Genomic DNA, 19,458 nt, shown 5'->3' with positions numbered 1-19,458 from the left:
ACTGAGTCTCACTCTGTCACCCAGGCTGGAGTGCAATGGTATGATCTCAGCTCACTGCAACCTCCACCTCCCAGGTTCAAGTGATTCTCCTGCCTCAGCCTCCCAAGTAGCTGGGATGACAGGCACCTGCCACTACGCCTGGCTAATTTTTGTATATTTAGTAGAGATGGGATTTCACCATGTTGGCCAGGCTGGTCTCAAACTCCTGACCTCAGGTGATCCGCCCGCCTCGGTCTCCCAAAGTGCTGAGATTGTAGGCTGAGCCACCGTGCCCTGCCTAAACCAACTTTTGTGAGATGGCTTTTTAAGGTAATAGCATGAACCATTTCATTCCTCTGCCAGGGTCTGATTCAACCCTTCAAAAACATGGGTGGACCCTATATAATGTGACTTGATTCCACATTAGATCCCCACAGAGCTAGTCTTGGCTTTTCACTTGGAACATGCCCAATGCTGATACAAAGTAAAGACTCACTATAGATCTTATTGCTATCCATGGTACATTATAAAACTTGTCTAAATATTTAAAGGTTTAAAACAAGCCTGAGCAGTGGATGTCAAGAGTATAAGTCAGGTATATTTCATAGTAAAATTAAAATGCCATTAAAATTTTGTTCTTGCGGGGCTGGGTGTGGTGGCTCATGTCTGTAATCCCAGCACTTTAGGAGGCTAAGTCAGGAGATTACCTCAAGTCAGGAGTTCAAGACCAGCCTACCCAACATGGTGAAACCCCAGTCTCTACAAAAAATACAAAAATAAGCCAGGTGTTGTTGCTGGTGCCTATAATCCCAGCTCCTCGGGAGGCTGAGGCAGGAGAATTGCTTGAACCTGGGAGGTGGCGGTTGCAGTGGGCCAAGATCACGCCATTGCACTCCAGCCTGGGTGACAACAGCAAAACTCCGTCTTAAATAAATAAATAAATATTGTTCTTGCTTTGTAAATGCTGCTTTCATTTTTTCATTTTGGAGCGGGGAGCCTTGCCAATAGTCAGTGACTTGTACATTTGTTTACTGGCATTTGATAGGCTGCTCTTTATCTGGCATGAAAAGATAAAGACCTAGTCAGTCTAATCCTACTGGGATTCATATCAGTGGCCTCGGGGGGTTGAGATGCTTCAAAGCTGCTGTTTAAAGGGCAAAACTAAGTATCTTACTTGGATAATACTAAAGTATGTCCTTTATGGCTTTATTAGAATCTGAATTGTAAACATTTGGTACCATGGGTTAAAGTTCCGCTTTAAAATTAATTTCTGAGTATGTGAGATATGCCTTTTCTTTGTGACTTTTGCAGTGCAGTGAATTCAGGCTGTTTTTAAAAGGTCAAGTTTTTAAAAGGCAGGGGCATTAGTGCCAGGACTGCTTGAAGATGAACAGCTATGGAGAAATCCTACAGTGAAAGAGGTTGGTTTTTTGTTTGTTTGTTTTGAGGTGTCATTCTAGGATATATATATATATATATATCCTAGAATGGTATATATATATCTCCTAGTTGTTGGCATAACATTAAAATTAGTGACACAATACAGGTTTCTTGTATAGGTTTTGAGAAACTAGCAGTCCTCAAAACAACAGACCAAGCAATGTAGTTTTTGCTAATGGCACTTGCTGTGACTCATGATAGGGACCTACTGTTGATGAGCATTCCAACAAAAATAGCTTTAACTTCACCATTTATTAACATGGCTACCTTGTTAAAACATTTTCTGAAACCAAAAGCTAGGGTGATCATTTATAGCATTGTCTTATTAAAAGACTATGTCATAACTATATCATAGAAAAAAACATTCTGGGTGGTAGAATTTGCTTCCTGGTCTATTAGGTTATCTGTTCTCCCCTCTAACTTAAGGTAATGTCTGAAAACAGAGCCATTCAGGTATTGCTTAGGTAACTAAACCAGTGAAACCAGTGAAACTGCCTTTATACTGTTACCAAGAACAGTGGACTCCCATTACAAAAAAAAATCTTATTACCCTACTCAAATTATTCATCTTTAAAAAGGCATAGAGTTTTTTTTTTCTCTTGAAAATTTTTGGATTAATTTTAAGATCATTTCAAAATGATCCAGGATAACAATCTATTTTTCCTCTTCCTAAATTATTTCTCAAAACAATGTAATTTCTGCGTGTGATGACCTAAGAGTCACTAACAACCTCAGCGCACTTTTTGGTTAGATACTCCACACCAAATAGCTAAAATCAACTGCTTTTGGGATTCTAAATGTACTTAAAGTTACAGGGTCTGTATGAAAATACCAGACACATTAATAAATCAAATTTTTTTAATTTATAAAATAAAGCCCATTCATGATATGGCTCTTGTATCTCCAGATTCTGAGACTGAAAATATAACTTGATCAAGCTATTAAATTACTGTAATAAAACAATTACTCCCTTAGAATTTTAATTTAGAATTTGTCTACTTCCAAAAAGGGTTTAAAGCAGTTACTATCAGACTGGCATTAGGTCATTTCAAATGTTGCGGAACACAGAGGATCTTCGTGTATTTAGCTTAACAATACAAAAAGATATTTTGCAAGTATAAATATTCACTCTTACAACATGGTGGTAAGACTTTTCTTTGCAGAAAATCTTTGCCCTGTTACCTGCCAGATTCTTCTCTCATGCTTAGTATGAGACAGTTAAGTAAAAGGGAAAAACACTAAAAGCAACTGATTGGCAAACTTCTCACCCTAACCCAAACTTAGCACACAAAATTATTGTCTACCCAATAGGGTTTTATGTCCTTTAACTGAAAAGGGCACTAAAAATAATTATTGTGGACTTGAGATTTTCTCTTTCGGGGGAGGGTGGGGAATCACCTCTCTTACAAAGATAAAAGGCACAGAATTAAAGTCTTTCATCCTTTATTGGTGCGATTATGAAATATTATGGCTTATACTTTAGCAAGAAAGTACTGGGAAGGTTATTAATCGACAATGAATGCCGTTGATACCTTCATGCTCTTTGAGGACAGGATGCTCCGACTTTGAAGCGCTGCATTTCTACACTGCTAACCTACAGGAACCTATGTTGAGGTGGTCCCACGGAAATACACGACTAACAGTTCATCTCTTTCCTCCAGGAACCTTCAGGTTTTACCAAGCATCCTTACCCTAATTATCTAAATCTTTGAGACATAAATTATTTGATGTGGCTAAAAATCCTCCTGCTAGAATTTGAGTTCAATCCTTGTACGTTCTGATACTCGAATTCTTTAACGAAACTGATCACTGAGCTAGGCTGACACATGTCCGCCAAAATGTCCGCAGAAACGTTGAGAAGCTGTCATAAGGCCAGCTTGAGAGACATCATAAATGGCCTTCGCTGGCCTTTGAGCTAATTAACACCCGAAGAGAGTGCCGGTTCTAGTTAGAATCTGCGCGTCAGGTTCTCCAACCATCGGAAGGGCGTGTGTGAGGGCAGGGAGGATTTTAAACCCCGTTTCAGGCCCCCTCCCTAGGCTGTAGGAAACCACCCACTCTGAAGCCCGGCGGGGGAGAAGTGCTGCAGCCAGCTGCCGAGGGAGCGCTCTGCGGCGAGGCCGTTTCCCTGAGTCACGGAGAGGACGGGAGGCTGCCCCCGTCTGCCCCCGCCACGTCCTCCTGTAAGGGGCTCAGTCGAAACAGGCAGGGGTCGCAGGGGAAGGAAGCGGCACCCATCATGCCTCAAGGTGGCCCAACAGCCACTTCACTCCCAGGAGACGTCGCATTTCCTTAAAACGCGCTCTCCATTCTGGCAGCAATCAGCCGACCCTTCCCCATCAGTATCACGTGCACCTGGAAGTACGTGGGTGGGACCTAGAGCGCCCACGGAAGTGACGTCGGTCGCTCCGAGTCGCATGATGTGGCAAAATGCAAAAAAAAAAAAAAAAGTGGGGGGAGAAAAAGAAGATTGGCGAAAGTGATGAGTCTAAAAAAGTAGTCCCTCCGGTTTCTCTGTTTCCCCCCGTGTGGCGTCAGAAGCGAGGCTCCGGGCGCACAGCGCCCAGAATTTCTGCGCCCGCCGCGCGCACCGCTCCGTGGAGGGGTACATAAGGCGGAGGGGGTGAGGCGACTGGGCGGAGTTCTGTCGCCGGGATCCTTCCGCTGGGCTCAGCCGTTTCCGGAGTCTGCGCTGCGCCGGGTTCCGCCATTGCGGCTCTCCTGGCCCCTGGAGCCTCCGCCCCCGACCCGACTCACCCGTCTGCGTGCCAGTTTTCTGCGTCCCCGGAGAGGATCTTGCTGAGCCCAGCCTCCCCCCTCCCCTTCTCCTCCTCTCCCTCGGAGAGCCCGGGCAGCCACTGCCCCGCAGCCCCAGTGACAGGAGGAGACCATTCCCCCCGACAGCGCCATGGCCCAGATTCTGCCAATTCGTTTTCAGGAGCATCTCCAGGTGCGGCCGGGCCCAGGCTGGTGAGGGCTATGGAGAAGGTGGTAGGAATAATGAAAGAAGTTGGAGTCTGGGCCCGAGCAGGATCGGAGCTGGAGGGGTGGTGGGGTTGTCGGTCTTTGGGGTAGATGGAGGAGGGGGCACTATCTTAGAAAGCTTAAACGGTTAAATGATGTGGGGCTTGGATGGAAAGGAAAAGAGTTGGGGTGCAAAGGGCTGCAAAGACCAGGCCTGGATCCAAAGGCCTCTCGATCTTGCTTCCTGGATGGCCAGAACTGCGCGTACAAACTCTCCTCCCCATTTTTTTTCAGTTCATTCATTTGGATAGGGGAGTGGGAGGGGGATTCTCCCTTGTTTCTACCGGAGCAAAGATTCTTATCCCCTGGGCCAGTGCGGGGCTGTCATCTTCCATTGCTCTCCTCTTTCCCTCATCGTGTCTGCACCCAGGAGTTGTGGGGCGGGTGGGTTGGGGAGGAGCAACCTTTTTTTTCCTCCCTCTGCGGCTCTCAACTGAGAAAGGCACCTTCTCCGGTGGTGGGGGTTGGGGGTGGTGGTGAGGCGGTGGCTTGTCTCTTGCCTTCCTTGAGGCAGTAGGGACAGAAGGTCACTGAAAGAACGAAACGAGGGTAGAATGGGAGAACGCATTTCTCAGAGCGATGTCAATCTCAGAGTGTGTGGGGTCGAGCTCCCTAAGGAAACTCGCCTCCCCTCCCCAGTTTTTTTATTTCTCTGGGGATGTTGTGTCTCTTAACCCCTCTTTGGTTCTAGAAGGTGGGAAAGAGTGGTACAGAGGTTATCTTCTAGTCTTCTCGAGTAGTAGCAGGTAGTTTTGAGTATCTTCCTCAGGATCGCATGGAATTGAACAGAGCCCTGGGGACAGAGCACAGCTGCTCTGAGACCTGCGGGGCTATTTGGTCTGTAACTGGCTTCCCTTTAGTAAGTTCTAGAGTTCTTTCCCATGGTTCCTTATCCTAGAGGCAACATATTGTTGTCTCATCTGGCAGCATGCCAATGGCTGGCCTAGGCAGGTGACCATTGGGAGGCTTCACTGAATTAAACCTCTTCAGAGCTTTTGATTTTCCTGTGTCACCAATCCTGATTTTTACTGTAGATGAAATAATTTATTCCTATTAATTTGCTTTCTTCCCAAATATCCCCTTAAAGAAACCTGCCTCAGCTCTGTCGTCCGAAGGGCTAATTCCATAATGACAGAGAATGCAGTGGTTTGACGTGACACTAATACCAGTGACCTATTAGACACTTTACCATTGAAGACCATTTTTATTTACGTTCCCCCATTGGTATAATATACGTAAAAGAGTCTTGTTAATAAAAGGTTTTAATATTCAGGCTATAAGTAACATAATTTCATATTTCTTTGCAGGTATGACCATGTTTGCACTAGCAAGGACTTATTTTCCTTTAAGGCTTGAAATGTAAAGAATAATAAATCTTTACCCATAAAATGAGTTAAATAATGCACTTTGTTCAGTCATCTATAATTTTCAAATAACTCATCTGAAGTAATGGAATATACCTTGGCATATATATAAAAATATATTTATGCCAATAATAAAAACACTTTTACAGAAGGTTAAAAATGTTAAATAACAAAATGGAATTTTTTTTTGTCAATCCAAGTTTAATTGCTGTGGTTACTTTTGTTAAAGTGGGGTGGCAAATGAATGTGGAGAGTTGAAAAAGTGCTGTTCTTAAGTGTGAGGGGAAAACGCGGGCTTGTTTTCATACTAAGCTGCATCTGAAATATCTTTCTGCAGACAAATGTTTATAAACCACACAAAGAATCAAGTACAGCTGCTGTTTATTTTCCATGGCAGATGTATAGCTAACTACTAAATCTTGTGATGGTTCGAGTAATAGCTTTTCATTTCTTTTAAAGAGGAGACAAGAATTGTTAAATGATCCCAGAGACTGGAACCCAACCTTGTCACTTATTGAAGACAAATTTAATACATGTCTGTTTTGTAACTGGCTCAAAGTTTCTGTAGATACTTGAATGAAGCCATTTTCTTCTCAAATAATTTGAAGATTTTTGAATATAAAGCAGATTTGCAAATGGAAAAATTCAGTCCTCTGTGTTTTGGATTGCTATGTCATGCCTAAAGTTAAGCTTGCTTAGCTAATATGACTGTATGCTCCAGCTGATTAATTGCAGAGCCCAAATAACTACAGCCTCTTCCATGATAATGTATCTCCTGACTTCATTATCTCCTCCCTTTTGAAAAATTAATAAGGTTTTTGTTTTTTGAAGAGACAGGGTTTTTGCTGGAGGTCAGTGGCACCGTCACAGGTCACTGCAGCCTTGACCTGCTGGGCTCAAGCCATCCTCCCACCTCAGCATCCTGAGTAGTTGAGACTACGGCCATGAACCATCACACCTGGCTAATTTTTGTATTTTTTGTAGAGATGGGGCTTCACTTATGTTGCCCAGGCTAGTCTCGAATTCCTGGGCTCAAGCAATCCTTTGCCTTGGCCTCCCAAAGTACTGGGATAATAGGTGTGAACCACTGAGCCCAACTAATAAGGATTATTTTAATTGGCGTCTTAGGTCTCTGACCTCTGAGCTTCTACCAGTTTGCTAAGTAGCAGAAGACTTTCTGAAACACGTAGGATTAAAAACTGGAAACAAGAAATGAGGAACTTAAGTATGAGTATAGTTAGCTTGTGAAACTGTAAATGAACTTATTTTTATACCCTTTAACTGCATTATCCAACTGAAGGATCTGTTGTCATCGAGGCATGGACCTACAGCAAATGAATGTTAATAAATGAAGATTTCTTTTTTCCTAGACTGTTTAGACTGATAGTGGTTAATAAATGAGTGCCTATTTGAGCAAGATATTGTTGGAATTGCAGATTCTATAAAAATCCTAGGCTACATATATAAAATATTGCCTGTGATTCTCAATTTTTTGGTGATTCTCAATTTTTTGGCACATTCAGTATCTTTAGACCACTTTACACATACCATTCTATTCCTAGATTCTTTGGGTCTTCAATTAAAAATCTCCCTACCTTGTTCTTTCCCCATTGATGCATAAATGCAGGCATGGAATGTGTTGTTGAGTCAAATGTTAGGGGTTCTTGCTATAGTTAGTTTGGGTTGCAAATAGAAATCAATGCTAAGTACTGGGATTTACTGCATGCTTAGTTGTACTCTCTGGAAGAGGTAAACTTCCTGAAATTATGCTGTAGTCTCATGGGAATAGCTTCTAACTTTAAAATGTATCATATTCTTCAGAATTTTCTTGATGGTCAGTTTACTCAGCTTAAAGTGTGTGGTTAATTTTAGTGAAAGTGCTTTCACTCTGATTAGGAAATAAGACACAGAATAGTGTGTGTGTAGAACACAGTCATTTTCATTTGAGTATTTAGGAAAATTCACATTTCCAGAACCTTGATAGTTGCTCTTGGACAATTGTTTCTGAGCATAATTGGAATTTGTACCTTGCTTTTAAAAGATTCCATTTATATCGAGTCTTCAGCTTCTTTGCAAAATTGTTTTTTCCATACATATGTTTAACTCTATATGTTATTTGAATTATATTTAACAAGATGTTTTTCCTGTCATTGTTACTGTTGTGGCTTTTTCTCTTTGAGTTATTGTCCAATAGAACTTTCTTCAATGATGGAACTGTCTGCTAGCTACATAGGGATATTGAGCACTTGAAATGTGGCTGATGACTGAGGAACTAAATTTTTGCTTCAATTTCTTTTTAATTAATTTAAATATAAATAGCCACAAGTGACAATTGATTCTCATTGGACTGCACAATTATAGGCCATTCTGATGTGTTTTGTAAGTTTGAAGATTTATCTCACCACTCATGTTTATGCATTTAGAATATTTCGTTAGCTAAAATTAAAATACTCATTCAAAAGTTTTAACTGAATACTGTCTTGGAAAGTGGCGGTGACTTCTTGAGACCTTATTATGTGCTGTAAATTTGGCTAGGTACTTTCAGTTCTTCACTCAGTCCCCCAGACACCTTTCTAAAAAGTGAGACTCAAAGTAGTGGAAATGCTGTCCGAATGGGATGTGTACCTGAGTCTTCTGACACAAAATATTTGGCCTTAAAAATAGAAGTTATACAGTATCCTAGAGTGCTTTTTTTCTGTTGGACATAGGCCCAGAGAGATGAGTTCTCTCTACTTGTTTAAAGATTAACGATGTGGTATAGTAGACAGAACAGGGCTTTAGGGGTTGTTGAAACCAATGCTGTGCAACAGAAAAATAATATGAGCCACATACTTTTTTTTTTTATTTGAGACAGAGTCTCACTCTGTCACCTAGACTGGAGTGCAGTGGTACAATCTCAGCTCACTGCAACCTCCACCTCCCAGGTTCAAGTGATTCTCCTGCCTCAGCCTCCTGAGTAACTGGATTATTATAAGTGCCTGCCACCACGCCTGGCTAATTTTTGTATTTTTAGTAGAGATGGGGTTTTACCAGGTTGGCCAGACTGGTCATCAACTCCTGACCTCAAATGATCTGCCCACCTTGGCCTCCCAAAGTGCTGGGATTACAGGCATGAGCTGCTGCTCCTGGCCTCACATAAGTAATTTTAAGTATTCTAGCAGCCATGTTAAAAGTGAAAAAACAGATGAAATTAATTAATTTTGGTTTTTTTTGGTAGAGACACTCTCGCTATATTGCTCAGGCTGGTCTCAAATTCTTGGGCTGAAGTGATCCCCTCGCCTTGGCCTCCCAAAGTGCTGGGATTACAGGCATGAGTCACCATGCCCTGCCTAGATAAAATTAAATTTAATATATTTTATTTAACTTGGGCTATGCAAAATATTATTTCAATATGTAATCAGTGTAAATTTTACTAATGAGATACCTTACATTCTTTTTCATACTAAATTTTCTAAATCTAGTGTGTGTTTTTTTTTTCTTTTTTTGAGACAAAGTCTCTGTCGCCAGGCTGGAGTGCAGTGGCAGATCTTGGCTCACTGCAACCTCCCCCAACCGGGTTCAGTCTCCTGCCAGCCTCCCAAGTAGCTGGGACTACAGATGTGTGCCACCACGCCCAGCTATTTGTGTGTGTGTGTATTTCGTCAGGATGGTCTCCATCTCTTGACCTTGTGATCTGCCTGTCGGCCTCCCAAAGTGTTAGGATTACAGGCGTGAGCCACTGCACCTAGCTATATATGTTTTATACTTAGATCACATATCAATTCAGACCCTATTTTCATTGGAAATCCTGGTCCATATTTAGAGTTAATAAAATTTACAGTTAGAAAGACAGATTTGGGGCTGGGGGTAGTGGCTCATGCCTGTAAACTTAGCACTTTGTGAGCCAAAGTAGGAGCACTGTTTGAGCCCAGGAATTCGAGACCAGCCTGGATAACAGAGTAAGACCTTGTCTCTGTATTAAATAAACAAAAATGAAGAAGAAGAAAAGCAGATATGCAATACTTCAGTGATCCCAAACATACTTAAGTTTTCCAGTAATTGAATCACTTACTGGTTATTATTTAATTTTAGTTACTTTAAAATTACGATAATCACATTTCAAGTGCTCATTATCGTATGTGGGTTGTGACTTGTGGTTACCATATTGGACAACACAGGTTAAGTCTAACCTCTTGCTTCTTTTTCTCTGGGAAATGGGCGTACTATCTCACAAAGTTATTATGAGGATCTGAGATCATGTATGTGAAAACGCTTTACATAGCACTTTAGGAGCATTAATTATTGACTAAATAATTTTTGTCCAGTACATTTTATTCAGGTATCTCAACCAATGACACAATATTCATTTGCAGATCCAGCATTTTATGGTGTATAAGTATTTGGGGTTAGTTCATTTACCTAATATTTGAGTACTTACTGCAGATCAGGAACTGTGTTAGACCTTAGGGACAAGGTGGTAAACAGGATGGACTATACCTTGTATTCATGCTTCCATTGATGAGTTGGCAAAGGCTGTTCACTTGTCATTCCAACCATCAATGTTGTCTACTTGATTGTGGATCTTTTATGTATTTGAACATCTGATATTGTGCACAATTTAATACAAATAATTGATATGATATAAAGTTGATTACACTCTGAAACTGCCCCCAAAAAAGAAACTTTTAAATAAACCTTTTATTATGTCCCATGAGTCTCATTGTGTGCCACTGGTACATTTTAAATTAGGGTTCCTTGATCAGACATATTTGAAAAAAAATCTTAATGAATCATGTCGGATAAAATACCCATGTGGAATGCCGGTCAGGCCTTTGTTAGAGTTATTGTATGTGTCCTTTTTTAGGGTGGTAGTGTTGAAGTGAATCTTCTCACTTAGATAAGCAGTAGGTTCATAGCTGATATTTTACTCCTGTATATTAGAATGAGGCTGCTTCTCTAAGTTCATGTACGTATATGCCATGCCAAAACTACTTCATGAAGTAAACGTGTCTTCTGAGCCACAGCAAAGTTTACAGCTCTGGGTGTCTTTTCTTCGCTTCTTGGTCAAGTGCCCGTGGCTAATGCTCTTAACTCAGGAGATGGCTGTAAGCTTGGACCTAAAGGTATTATGCAAAACCCATCTGTCAGACTTTTGTGAGTCTCTTCTTTTGTATTATCTCCTTAAATTAAGACATAATTTAAGATATTTTGTCTTATCTTTTTTTTTTTTTTTTTGAGACAGGGTCTCACTCTGTTACCCAGGCTGGAGTGCAGTGGCATGATCAAGGCCCACTGCAGCCTTGACCTCCCTGGGCTTAGGTCCTCCCACCTCAGCCCCCCAAAAATAGCTGGGACTACAGGCGTGCACCACCAAACCCAGCTAATTTTTGTATTTTTTTTTGTAGAGTCGGGGTTTTGCCATGTTTCCCAGGATGGTCTCAAAATCCTGGGCTCAAGCAGTCTGCCTGCCTCAGCCTCCCAAAGTGCCGGAATTACAAGTGTGAGACACCAAGCCTCGTCCTATTTTTGAGGCAATAACTCTTCAAATCTTAATTGTCCTGAAATCTAACCATAAAATCAAAATACATTGGCCATTATAGCTGAGCACCTGTTATGTGCCAAGAACTGTATTAAATATTTAATGTTTATTATCTCATTTAATTAGCAAGGGAACCCTTGTGCTTAGGTCGAATTAGCCTTATTGTAGAGATTGGGCAACTGAAGTTCATAGCAGGTAACTTTTAGAGTCTCACAGCTAGTGAGCAGTCAGATTTTTAATACTTGTTCTTTCATTTGGCTCATTGCCTCATTTGGTAAATGGTCTGTATCATTTGAACTGCAAAATATACCACAATTGTTTGTATCTATGCTGTGATGGTCTTTGATTCTAGTAGTACTGTCGTTTGTTTTTTGGGAAATATTTTTTATATTATGAGAAAAGTAGGAGATAGCAAACTAACATCTGACTTTATGCCTTGAATGATTATTTAGGTATATATTTTTTAAGGACTTTATTCTATTTCCTATTGGAAAATTGTGCAGGATGATTGGGATCCGGTTAACCTGTAACCAGGATTATCTGCATCCCTCTCATAAGACTGAACTTGTCACACTTACCTGTAGACTTTTTCTTACGGAAAAGAGTGAATGTGTTCCAGTCGGAAGCCACTTGTGAAAGGAGGAAACTTCTGCTTTCTGTTTTACTGTAAATTCATGTTTTTGTGCTTATACCTAAAAATAGAAGCTTGAACTCAAGGAAGGCAATTGTGCATGAAGGGGATAGGAAAGGAAGGTGACAATGAAATATATTTGTTCATTTTGAGTAGCATCATGGTAGAAGGGAAAATGGTTACAGACTTGTAGAGTTGTGCTTTGGAGGCAGAGTGCCAGTACTGTTAATACTTCTTGTTCCCAATCCTTAGGTAAATAAGGATTTTAAGTTCTGAAGTAAAACAGTTTTAAAGATTATTTCTGAAACAATAGGAACCAGATCCATTAAAGCCGTATGTTGTTATGTTAAACAGTTTAAACTCTGCAGTGTGCTATTCTGGAAAATATCTCAGATGTTTAATCTGGGCTTATCTATTTGATTCTGTCAGGTTTTCAGCTTGTCTCAACTTCCTCATTTATTAAAACAATATTTCCGGTTAATTTTAAAGTTAGACTGCAGTGTGTATTTGTCTTTATAGTATAATATTTAGCCCTTAACCCTTTACAGACACTCAAATATTAGTTCTTTCCCTCCACCCTGGAAGAGTTTCCCTTTGTCCACTTGAGTTGAATATATGTGCCATACTAAAAGAGAAAAACTACCATCTACCCAGTTATTGAAGCCAAGATCTTGAAGTTACACCAGACTCTCTAATTTCTCATTTTCTGCATCTATCGATTTCTGGAGTTCCTCAGTGATGCACACTGCGGGGTCTCAGGTTTTTCGTGACCCTGGGTTGAAACTGGGAGTCATAGAAGATGAAAAAATGGGAATTGGATTGGGAGTTGACTCTGTCGTCCAGGCTGGAGTGCAGTGGTGCAATTTTGACTCACTGCAACTTCCGCCTTCCAGGTTCAAGCAATTCTCCTGCCTCAGTCTCCTGAGTAGCTGGGACTACACGTGCCCGCCACCATGCCTGGTGAATTTTTTTGTATTTTTAGTAGAGATGGGGTTTCACCATGTTGGCCAGGCTGGTCTCAAACTCCTGACCTCAAATAATCTACCCACCTCAGCCTTCCAAAGTGCTGGGATTATAGGCGTGAGCCACCGCACCTGGCCAACTTGCATTTATTTCTGATTAGCTGCTCATCTGAGAAAGGTGGCTTTAAAAAACCACCAAAGTGGACAGACTGAAGCTAAAGACTATCAGTATATATGTTCTGCTTGGCAAACAGCTGACTTTGGATAGATCTCATTATTTAAAGATGAATAATAAGGGGGAAAAGACGAGTAGAGAGAACATGGTTTACAAAAACCCATCTCTTTCTCCAGTCTCTACAATGCTCTATATTTGGTCATATTGAACTATGAAAATCGAAGGCAGGTTTCTTTTTTTTTTTAACCACAAATACCCTCAGGAAAGAGTCTCCTTATGAAAAGCCTTACTGAATCTCCATAGTATTGTGTCCTCTCACAGTTGCTTCTCTTGTGAGCACCCGAATGCTGTTTGGCAAAGGCTGCTGTAGGCTTGAAATCAACTGGATTAGTGAGAGACAAATTTTACACATCTACAATTCTCCTGTGTATGACCTCACAGTTGGAACTGTTGGATGTTATAAGCAGATAATTTAAATATCCCTTAAAAAGCAGTCCATTCGGGCATATTTCTAGAGATGATTTTTTTTTTTTTTTTTTTGAGATGGAGTCTTGCTCTGTCACCCAGGTTGGAGTGCAGTGGTGTGATCTCGGCTCACTGCAACCTCCACCTCCCGGGTTCAAGCGATTCTCCTGCCTCAGCCTCCCAAGTAGCTGGGATTACAGGTGCCCGCCACCATGCCTGGCTAATTTTTGTAATTTTAGTGGAGACAGGATTTCACCATGTTGTCCAGGCTGGTCTCGAACTCCTGACCTTGTGATCTGCCTGCCTTGGCCTCCCAGAGTGCTAGGTTACAGTCATGAGCCACTGCACCCAACCTAGAGATATAATTTACATAGAAAGATAAGGGAAAAACAACTCTCCTAATATGCAGGTAGATTTGATGTTATAAAATTGCATCAGTGTGATTGCACTGTAATGGATTTTTGAAAAGCATTGTGAAATGGAGATGACTTTCTAGTGCTGACGTCAAAAATGCATATGAAGAGTTTAAATATAATTTTGTTTGGTGTGTTTTGTTTTTTTGAGACAGGGTCTTGCTCTGTCACGAAGGGTGGAGTACAGTGGCGAGATCATGGCTCACCACAGCCTCGACTTGCCAAGTTCCAGCCGTCCTCTCATCTCACCTCAGCCTCCCAAGTAGCTGGGACTGCAGACATGTGCCACCACACCCAGCCAATTTTTGTATTTTTTGTAGAAACGGGGTTTGGCCATGTTGCCCAGGCTGGTCTTGAACTCCTGAGCCCAAGCAATCTGCCCGCCTTGGCCTCCCAAAGTGCTGGAATTACAGGCGGGAGCCACTGTGGGTGGCCTAATTTTAAATGTCTGTAAAGTAAGTGAAATGACTAGTTGAATTGTACATTCAATAAATCTAATCCCTAAGAGTTTATAATGTAAAGGGATCAAAACTTTTTCAAATAACAAAATTAACCATTTTAAAGTGAACAATTTAGTGATGTTTAGTGCATTCACAGTGTCGTGCAGCCAACACCTGTATCTAGTTCCAAGACATTTTCATCTCCCCAAAAGGAAACCCCATACACATGAAGCAGTCCCTCTCCCATCCCCCTCCTCCCATCTCCTGGCAACTGCTAATTTGCTTTTTGTCTCTATGGATTTACCTATTCTGGATATTTTGCATAAATGGAATTATACAATAAGTGACCATTTGTTTCTAACTTCTTTCACTAAGCATAATATTGGAGATTCTTCCATGTTATAGCATATATCAGACTTCATTCCTTTATGGCTGAATAATACTTCACTGAATGGATATATCAACATTTTATTTGTCCTTTCATCAGTTGGTGGACATTTGAGTTCTTTCTACCTTTTGGCTGTTGTGACTAGTGCTGTTGCAAACATTCATATACAAGTTTTTGTTTGAACGCCTGTTTTCAGTTCTTCTAGATACATACTTAGAAGTGGAATTTCTGGGTCATATGGTAATTTCTCTCTTTCAACTTTTTGAGAGACCACGAAACTGTTTTCCACACTGGTGGCACCATTTGACATGTCCACTAGCAATATATGAAAGTTCCATTTTCTTCACATCTTCTGACAGCTTTTTGGGGTGTTGGGATGGTTAGTCTAACTGGGAAAATAAGTACCTTATTTGGGCCTATATGGTATTTTTAATTCTGTGTGTCCACTCCCAAACTCTGTAGCCTTGCCCTCCCTTATATTGTGTGTCCTGTTTTAGATTGTTTCCATTTCTTCTGAGACACTGCATATACCCCTACATGTATCTGTGCTAGGCATACATCCCTGTAACTTCATGACATTGTTGTAATTGCTGTGTACCTGTTACATACACTGAGTGGAAGGGAGTGTCTCATTTGCTGTAGAACTCTGTGCATTAGTGTAGTGTCGGGCACACAGTAGCTGCTCAGGAATTTTTTAAATGTATGATTATTGGGAAAACTACAGAGCTAGGGAGAGATCTGAAGAAATACTAGACATTTTTTTTCAGATGGAATCAGAAGAAAACTTTAGAAAATTGTTGACATCATCTGTGGCATGCAGCAAAAGTTGATGTAAAAGGAACAGAAAGACCTATGGAGATAATGGGATGTAATAACATAAAACATACTGAGACAATTGGTTTTGAAATCAGTTAAGAGCAGAACTGGAATTCCTACTCTGTGGAATGAATCAGCAATGTGGAAGGAGTAATATGATTTTTTTTTTAAGATTTTTAATTTAGGCTGGGTGCAGTGGCTCACGAGGTAGGTGGATTGCTTCAACCCAGGCATTCAAGACTATCCTGGACAGCATGGTCAAACCCTATCTCTACAAAAAATACAAAATTTAGCTGGGTGTGGTGGCATGTGCCTGCAGTCCCATATACTTGGGAGGCTGAGGTGGATGGATCACCTAAGCCTGGGAAGTCGAGGCTGCAGTAGGCTGAAATATGCCACTGGACTCAAACCTGGCAGACAGAGTGAGACCCTGTCTCAAAAAAAAAAGAAAAAAATTAGAAGTAAATCCCAGAATTGAGTAAAAGTGGTGTGTGTGTGACAGAATAGGTTACAAATTTAAGAATTTTAGAAACCAAAATAATTGGAATGGAAGCTTTTTTCAATGAGAGAAAACTTTTGTAATTTGAAAGAACCAAAATTAAAAGGGTTTAGTGTTTGGAACAGGCCTGAGGAAGTTGTAATACCATGAATTTAAAAAAACAAAACAAAAGAAACTCAGGAGGCCAAGGCACAAGAATTTCTTGAACCCAGGAGCCGGAGGTTGCCTTGAGCTGAGATTGCGCCACTGCATGCCAGCCTGTGCGACAGAGCGAGACTCTGTCTCAAAAACAAAAAAAAAACCCAAAACTATAAGCATCTAGGGCACATCCTCTTCCTGACCAAGAAAATCAAGGTAATAGTAGTTTTTTAACCCTGAATTTTAGATAGTGAAGCAGTGTCTATAGTTTTTGAGATGGAAAGTGTCTTGTTTTTAGAAGACATGAGTCACAATTTGAACCCCCAGAGAGCCTCTGAGAGCCTAAAACCTGTTTTTTCTCCCCTAGGTTGTTTCCTCACTAGTAATGACAAAGTTACAGTCAGCAAAAAATAAGCAAAGGGGACAATTTCGCACAAAAATTGTACATAAAATATTGAGTTTGTGTTAAGTTGCTAAATAATGGATGCTCAATATGTATTAATTGAAAGCAAACCATGGTGGTTTAATCATTTTAATGTCATTTTGAACTCCCTGAATTTGTTAATATTAAATCATTTTGAGATAATCTGTAACTCCTCATGCTGATTGTTAGTTATTTCATTCACTCATTTGAAAACAGTATTTGTGGCATTTAAGCTCACAGGAAAATACTCCAGGCCGAGTGCAGTGGCTCACTCCTGTGATCCCAATACTTTGGGAGGCTGAGGTGGGTGGATCACTTGAGATCATGAGTTTGAGAACAGCCTGGCCAACATGGTGAAACCCCGTCTCTACTGAAAAAATACAAAAATTAGTCGGGTGTGATGGTGCATTCCTGTAGTCCCAGCTACTAAGGAGACTGAGGCAGGAGAATGGCTTGAACCTGGGAGGCGGAGGTTGTAGTGAGCTGAAATCGTGCCATTGCACTCCAGCCTGGGCGACAAAGCGAGACTTCATCTCAATAAAAGAAAAAAAAGAAAATACTCTAGTGACCCAATTGTAAAATAAAATGGTTCTAGTCTTATAACTTGTAGCACCTAGTAGGCTGAGTGTGCTTTAAATAATTGATCTAACTAGAATAATGTGGGATAGAGCATAATGTCTAATTTCCTGGGGTCCCTCAGTATAGGGTAGAAAGATACATGAATATATACAATAGTGATAGGGTTGACGAAATGTAATACTAGGCTCTCACTTAAATGTATATTTGTGAAGTCGCTGGGAAGTTATGTCATAGAATGAAGTTTCTCAAGGATCTTTGTAACTTGAATATTAAGGGGACTGTCCAGACGTTTTATTCTCATCAGGAAACCAAACCTTTAATGTCTGCCTGGTTACATTCATTTGTAACATCCTTTATGCTAAGTCAGCAATAAGTATTACATTTTCTGAGACGAGGTCTTGCTCTGTCACCCAGGCTGAATGCAGGGGTGCAATCACAGCTCGCTGCAGCCTCTGCCTGCTGGACTCAAACAATCTTTCCACCTCAGCCTGCCAACTAGCTAGGACTACAGGTGCACACCACCACACATGGCCAGTTTTTTTATTTTTTGTAGGGACAGGGTCTTGCCATATTGCCCAGGCTGGTCTTGAACACCTGGGCTTGAGAGGTCCTCCCACCTTGGCCTGCAGAAGTGCTGGGATTACAGGCATGAGCCACTGCGCCTGGCCTTGAACCCTCAAAGTAAACCCATTTCTGGTTCTTCGAATGGTAGGTTTGGATATATTCTGCACAGCTTCTCGCCCCTTCCATTGAATGTAGCTATGGTGGCAGCATTGGGTTGTTTTGGGCTGCTGAATTGCATTTACACAGGGGCATAATCTTGGTAAGTCATGTCCATCTCCAAGATTTGGGGCATAAAAACTCCTGTATTTCCCTGCAGCTTGGTTAACATTGGCCTCATTGATCTGATATCATGTAATTATTGGATTACTTTTTTAAGAATGCATTAAATATAAAGTTTTTGAAAATTTCCAATCAGCAGTTGATTACAAGTAGGAAAAATTCTTTGTCTTTGAGCCTCCTGGTAGTTTACCAAAGCTCATAGTCTGACAGCCTCTCTCCAACTGTGGTCGCTTCCTGAATATATTGCTTAAATTTGGAGTTTGTGACCAGAATCAAAAATTCTAAGAGACGGTGATTCTCTCAAAGGCTGACATGGAGTAGAAAATAACTACATGTTTAAGTGTGGGGACAGCAAGCATTAAAGGCATTTTTATTTCTTGCTTGAAATCTGTGGAGCCTACAGAAAAGAGTGGCTGGTATCCTGTTGATGGAAGAACTAAAGGAATGCTGCATTCTCAGCATTTCTTATTTCCTGTAGAATACAGCAACTGCAGTTTTTATTTGACATTCTGCTAGTTTCCAGGAAGGGCTCAATGAAGTGACTGCTGTCAGCATCTTTTTTCACTGTAATTGATACTAGAGAAGGTAGAGGATGTTTAGGACCTAGCTTTTAAAGGAAATTATGCTTAATGAAATACTTGGGTTAGAAAGTTAACCAAATCTTTAAGTACTGACTTAAAAATTCTTGTATTGAGAGATTAATGGTATCAGAATGACATGCTAATATCATCAGGTCTCTCAGATTGTTGACCTATTAACTCTATAGTGGTAACACTTCTAAAGTCCTTGGTAAGATACAAAATTCATTTGCAGAAAATTGCTCCATCTGAAATATAGTAGCTCATACATACTTCCTTTACATTTTCCCTATTTAGATGAAACAAGGAGGATCTGGAAAGTGTGAAGCCAAGCAATAATTGTGAAACATAAGTCCTTAGTAATGCTGTCATAAACTGGTTTTCATGTATTTTGATTTTCAGCTGATACAGCTGGTGAATGAGTTATACTACAAGTTTATGAGTCGTTCATTAGGAAACAAACTCTTAAGTATACTTATAGAGAAGCCAATTTCCAATGAGTTTATTCTTAACTGATCAAATGTGAGAACTGCTGGTTGAAATTAGTATGCTCAAAGCAAATCTCTTACTCCTTTAATTATGTGGTGTCTGTAGACACAAACAGATAGATTGTGAATGATTGCTTAGAGTGCGCCTTGGTGCTAATGGAGAGTTGTCTTTAAGTAGTTAAAGAATTAGGCCTTGAAAAAATTATGATTTTATTTGGTTGTATATCTTAATTAGGCCTTGAAAAAATTATGATTTTATTTGGACGTATGTCTTAAGCTAGCATTTTCTGCCCT

The 19,458-nt window shown here is 40.6% G+C and overlaps 1 protein-coding gene across 1 annotated transcript in view; it reads left to right on the top strand.

The window, feature by feature from the left end:
* Nucleotides 1–3,877: 3,877 nt before the first annotated feature.
* The window catches only part of CLTC (clathrin heavy chain), a 75,963-nt gene continuing 60,382 nt past the window's right edge, over nucleotides 3,878–19,458 (top strand). The window contains exon 1 of the mRNA XM_023204648.2: nucleotides 3,878–4,369. Within this exon, the coding sequence (XP_023060416.1) occupies nucleotides 4,328–4,369 (42 nt within the window). The 5' untranslated portion in view covers nucleotides 3,878–4,327. The remainder of the gene's footprint in view (nucleotides 4,370–19,458) is intronic.

This window comes from Piliocolobus tephrosceles, chromosome 16 (genome assembly GCF_002776525.5).
Source record: "Piliocolobus tephrosceles isolate RC106 chromosome 16, ASM277652v3, whole genome shotgun sequence".
NCBI lineage: Eukaryota > Metazoa > Chordata > Mammalia > Primates > Cercopithecidae > Piliocolobus > Piliocolobus tephrosceles.
Note: the sequence above shows the minus strand (reverse complement) of the source record. Positions and strands in the feature narration are given on the sequence as shown.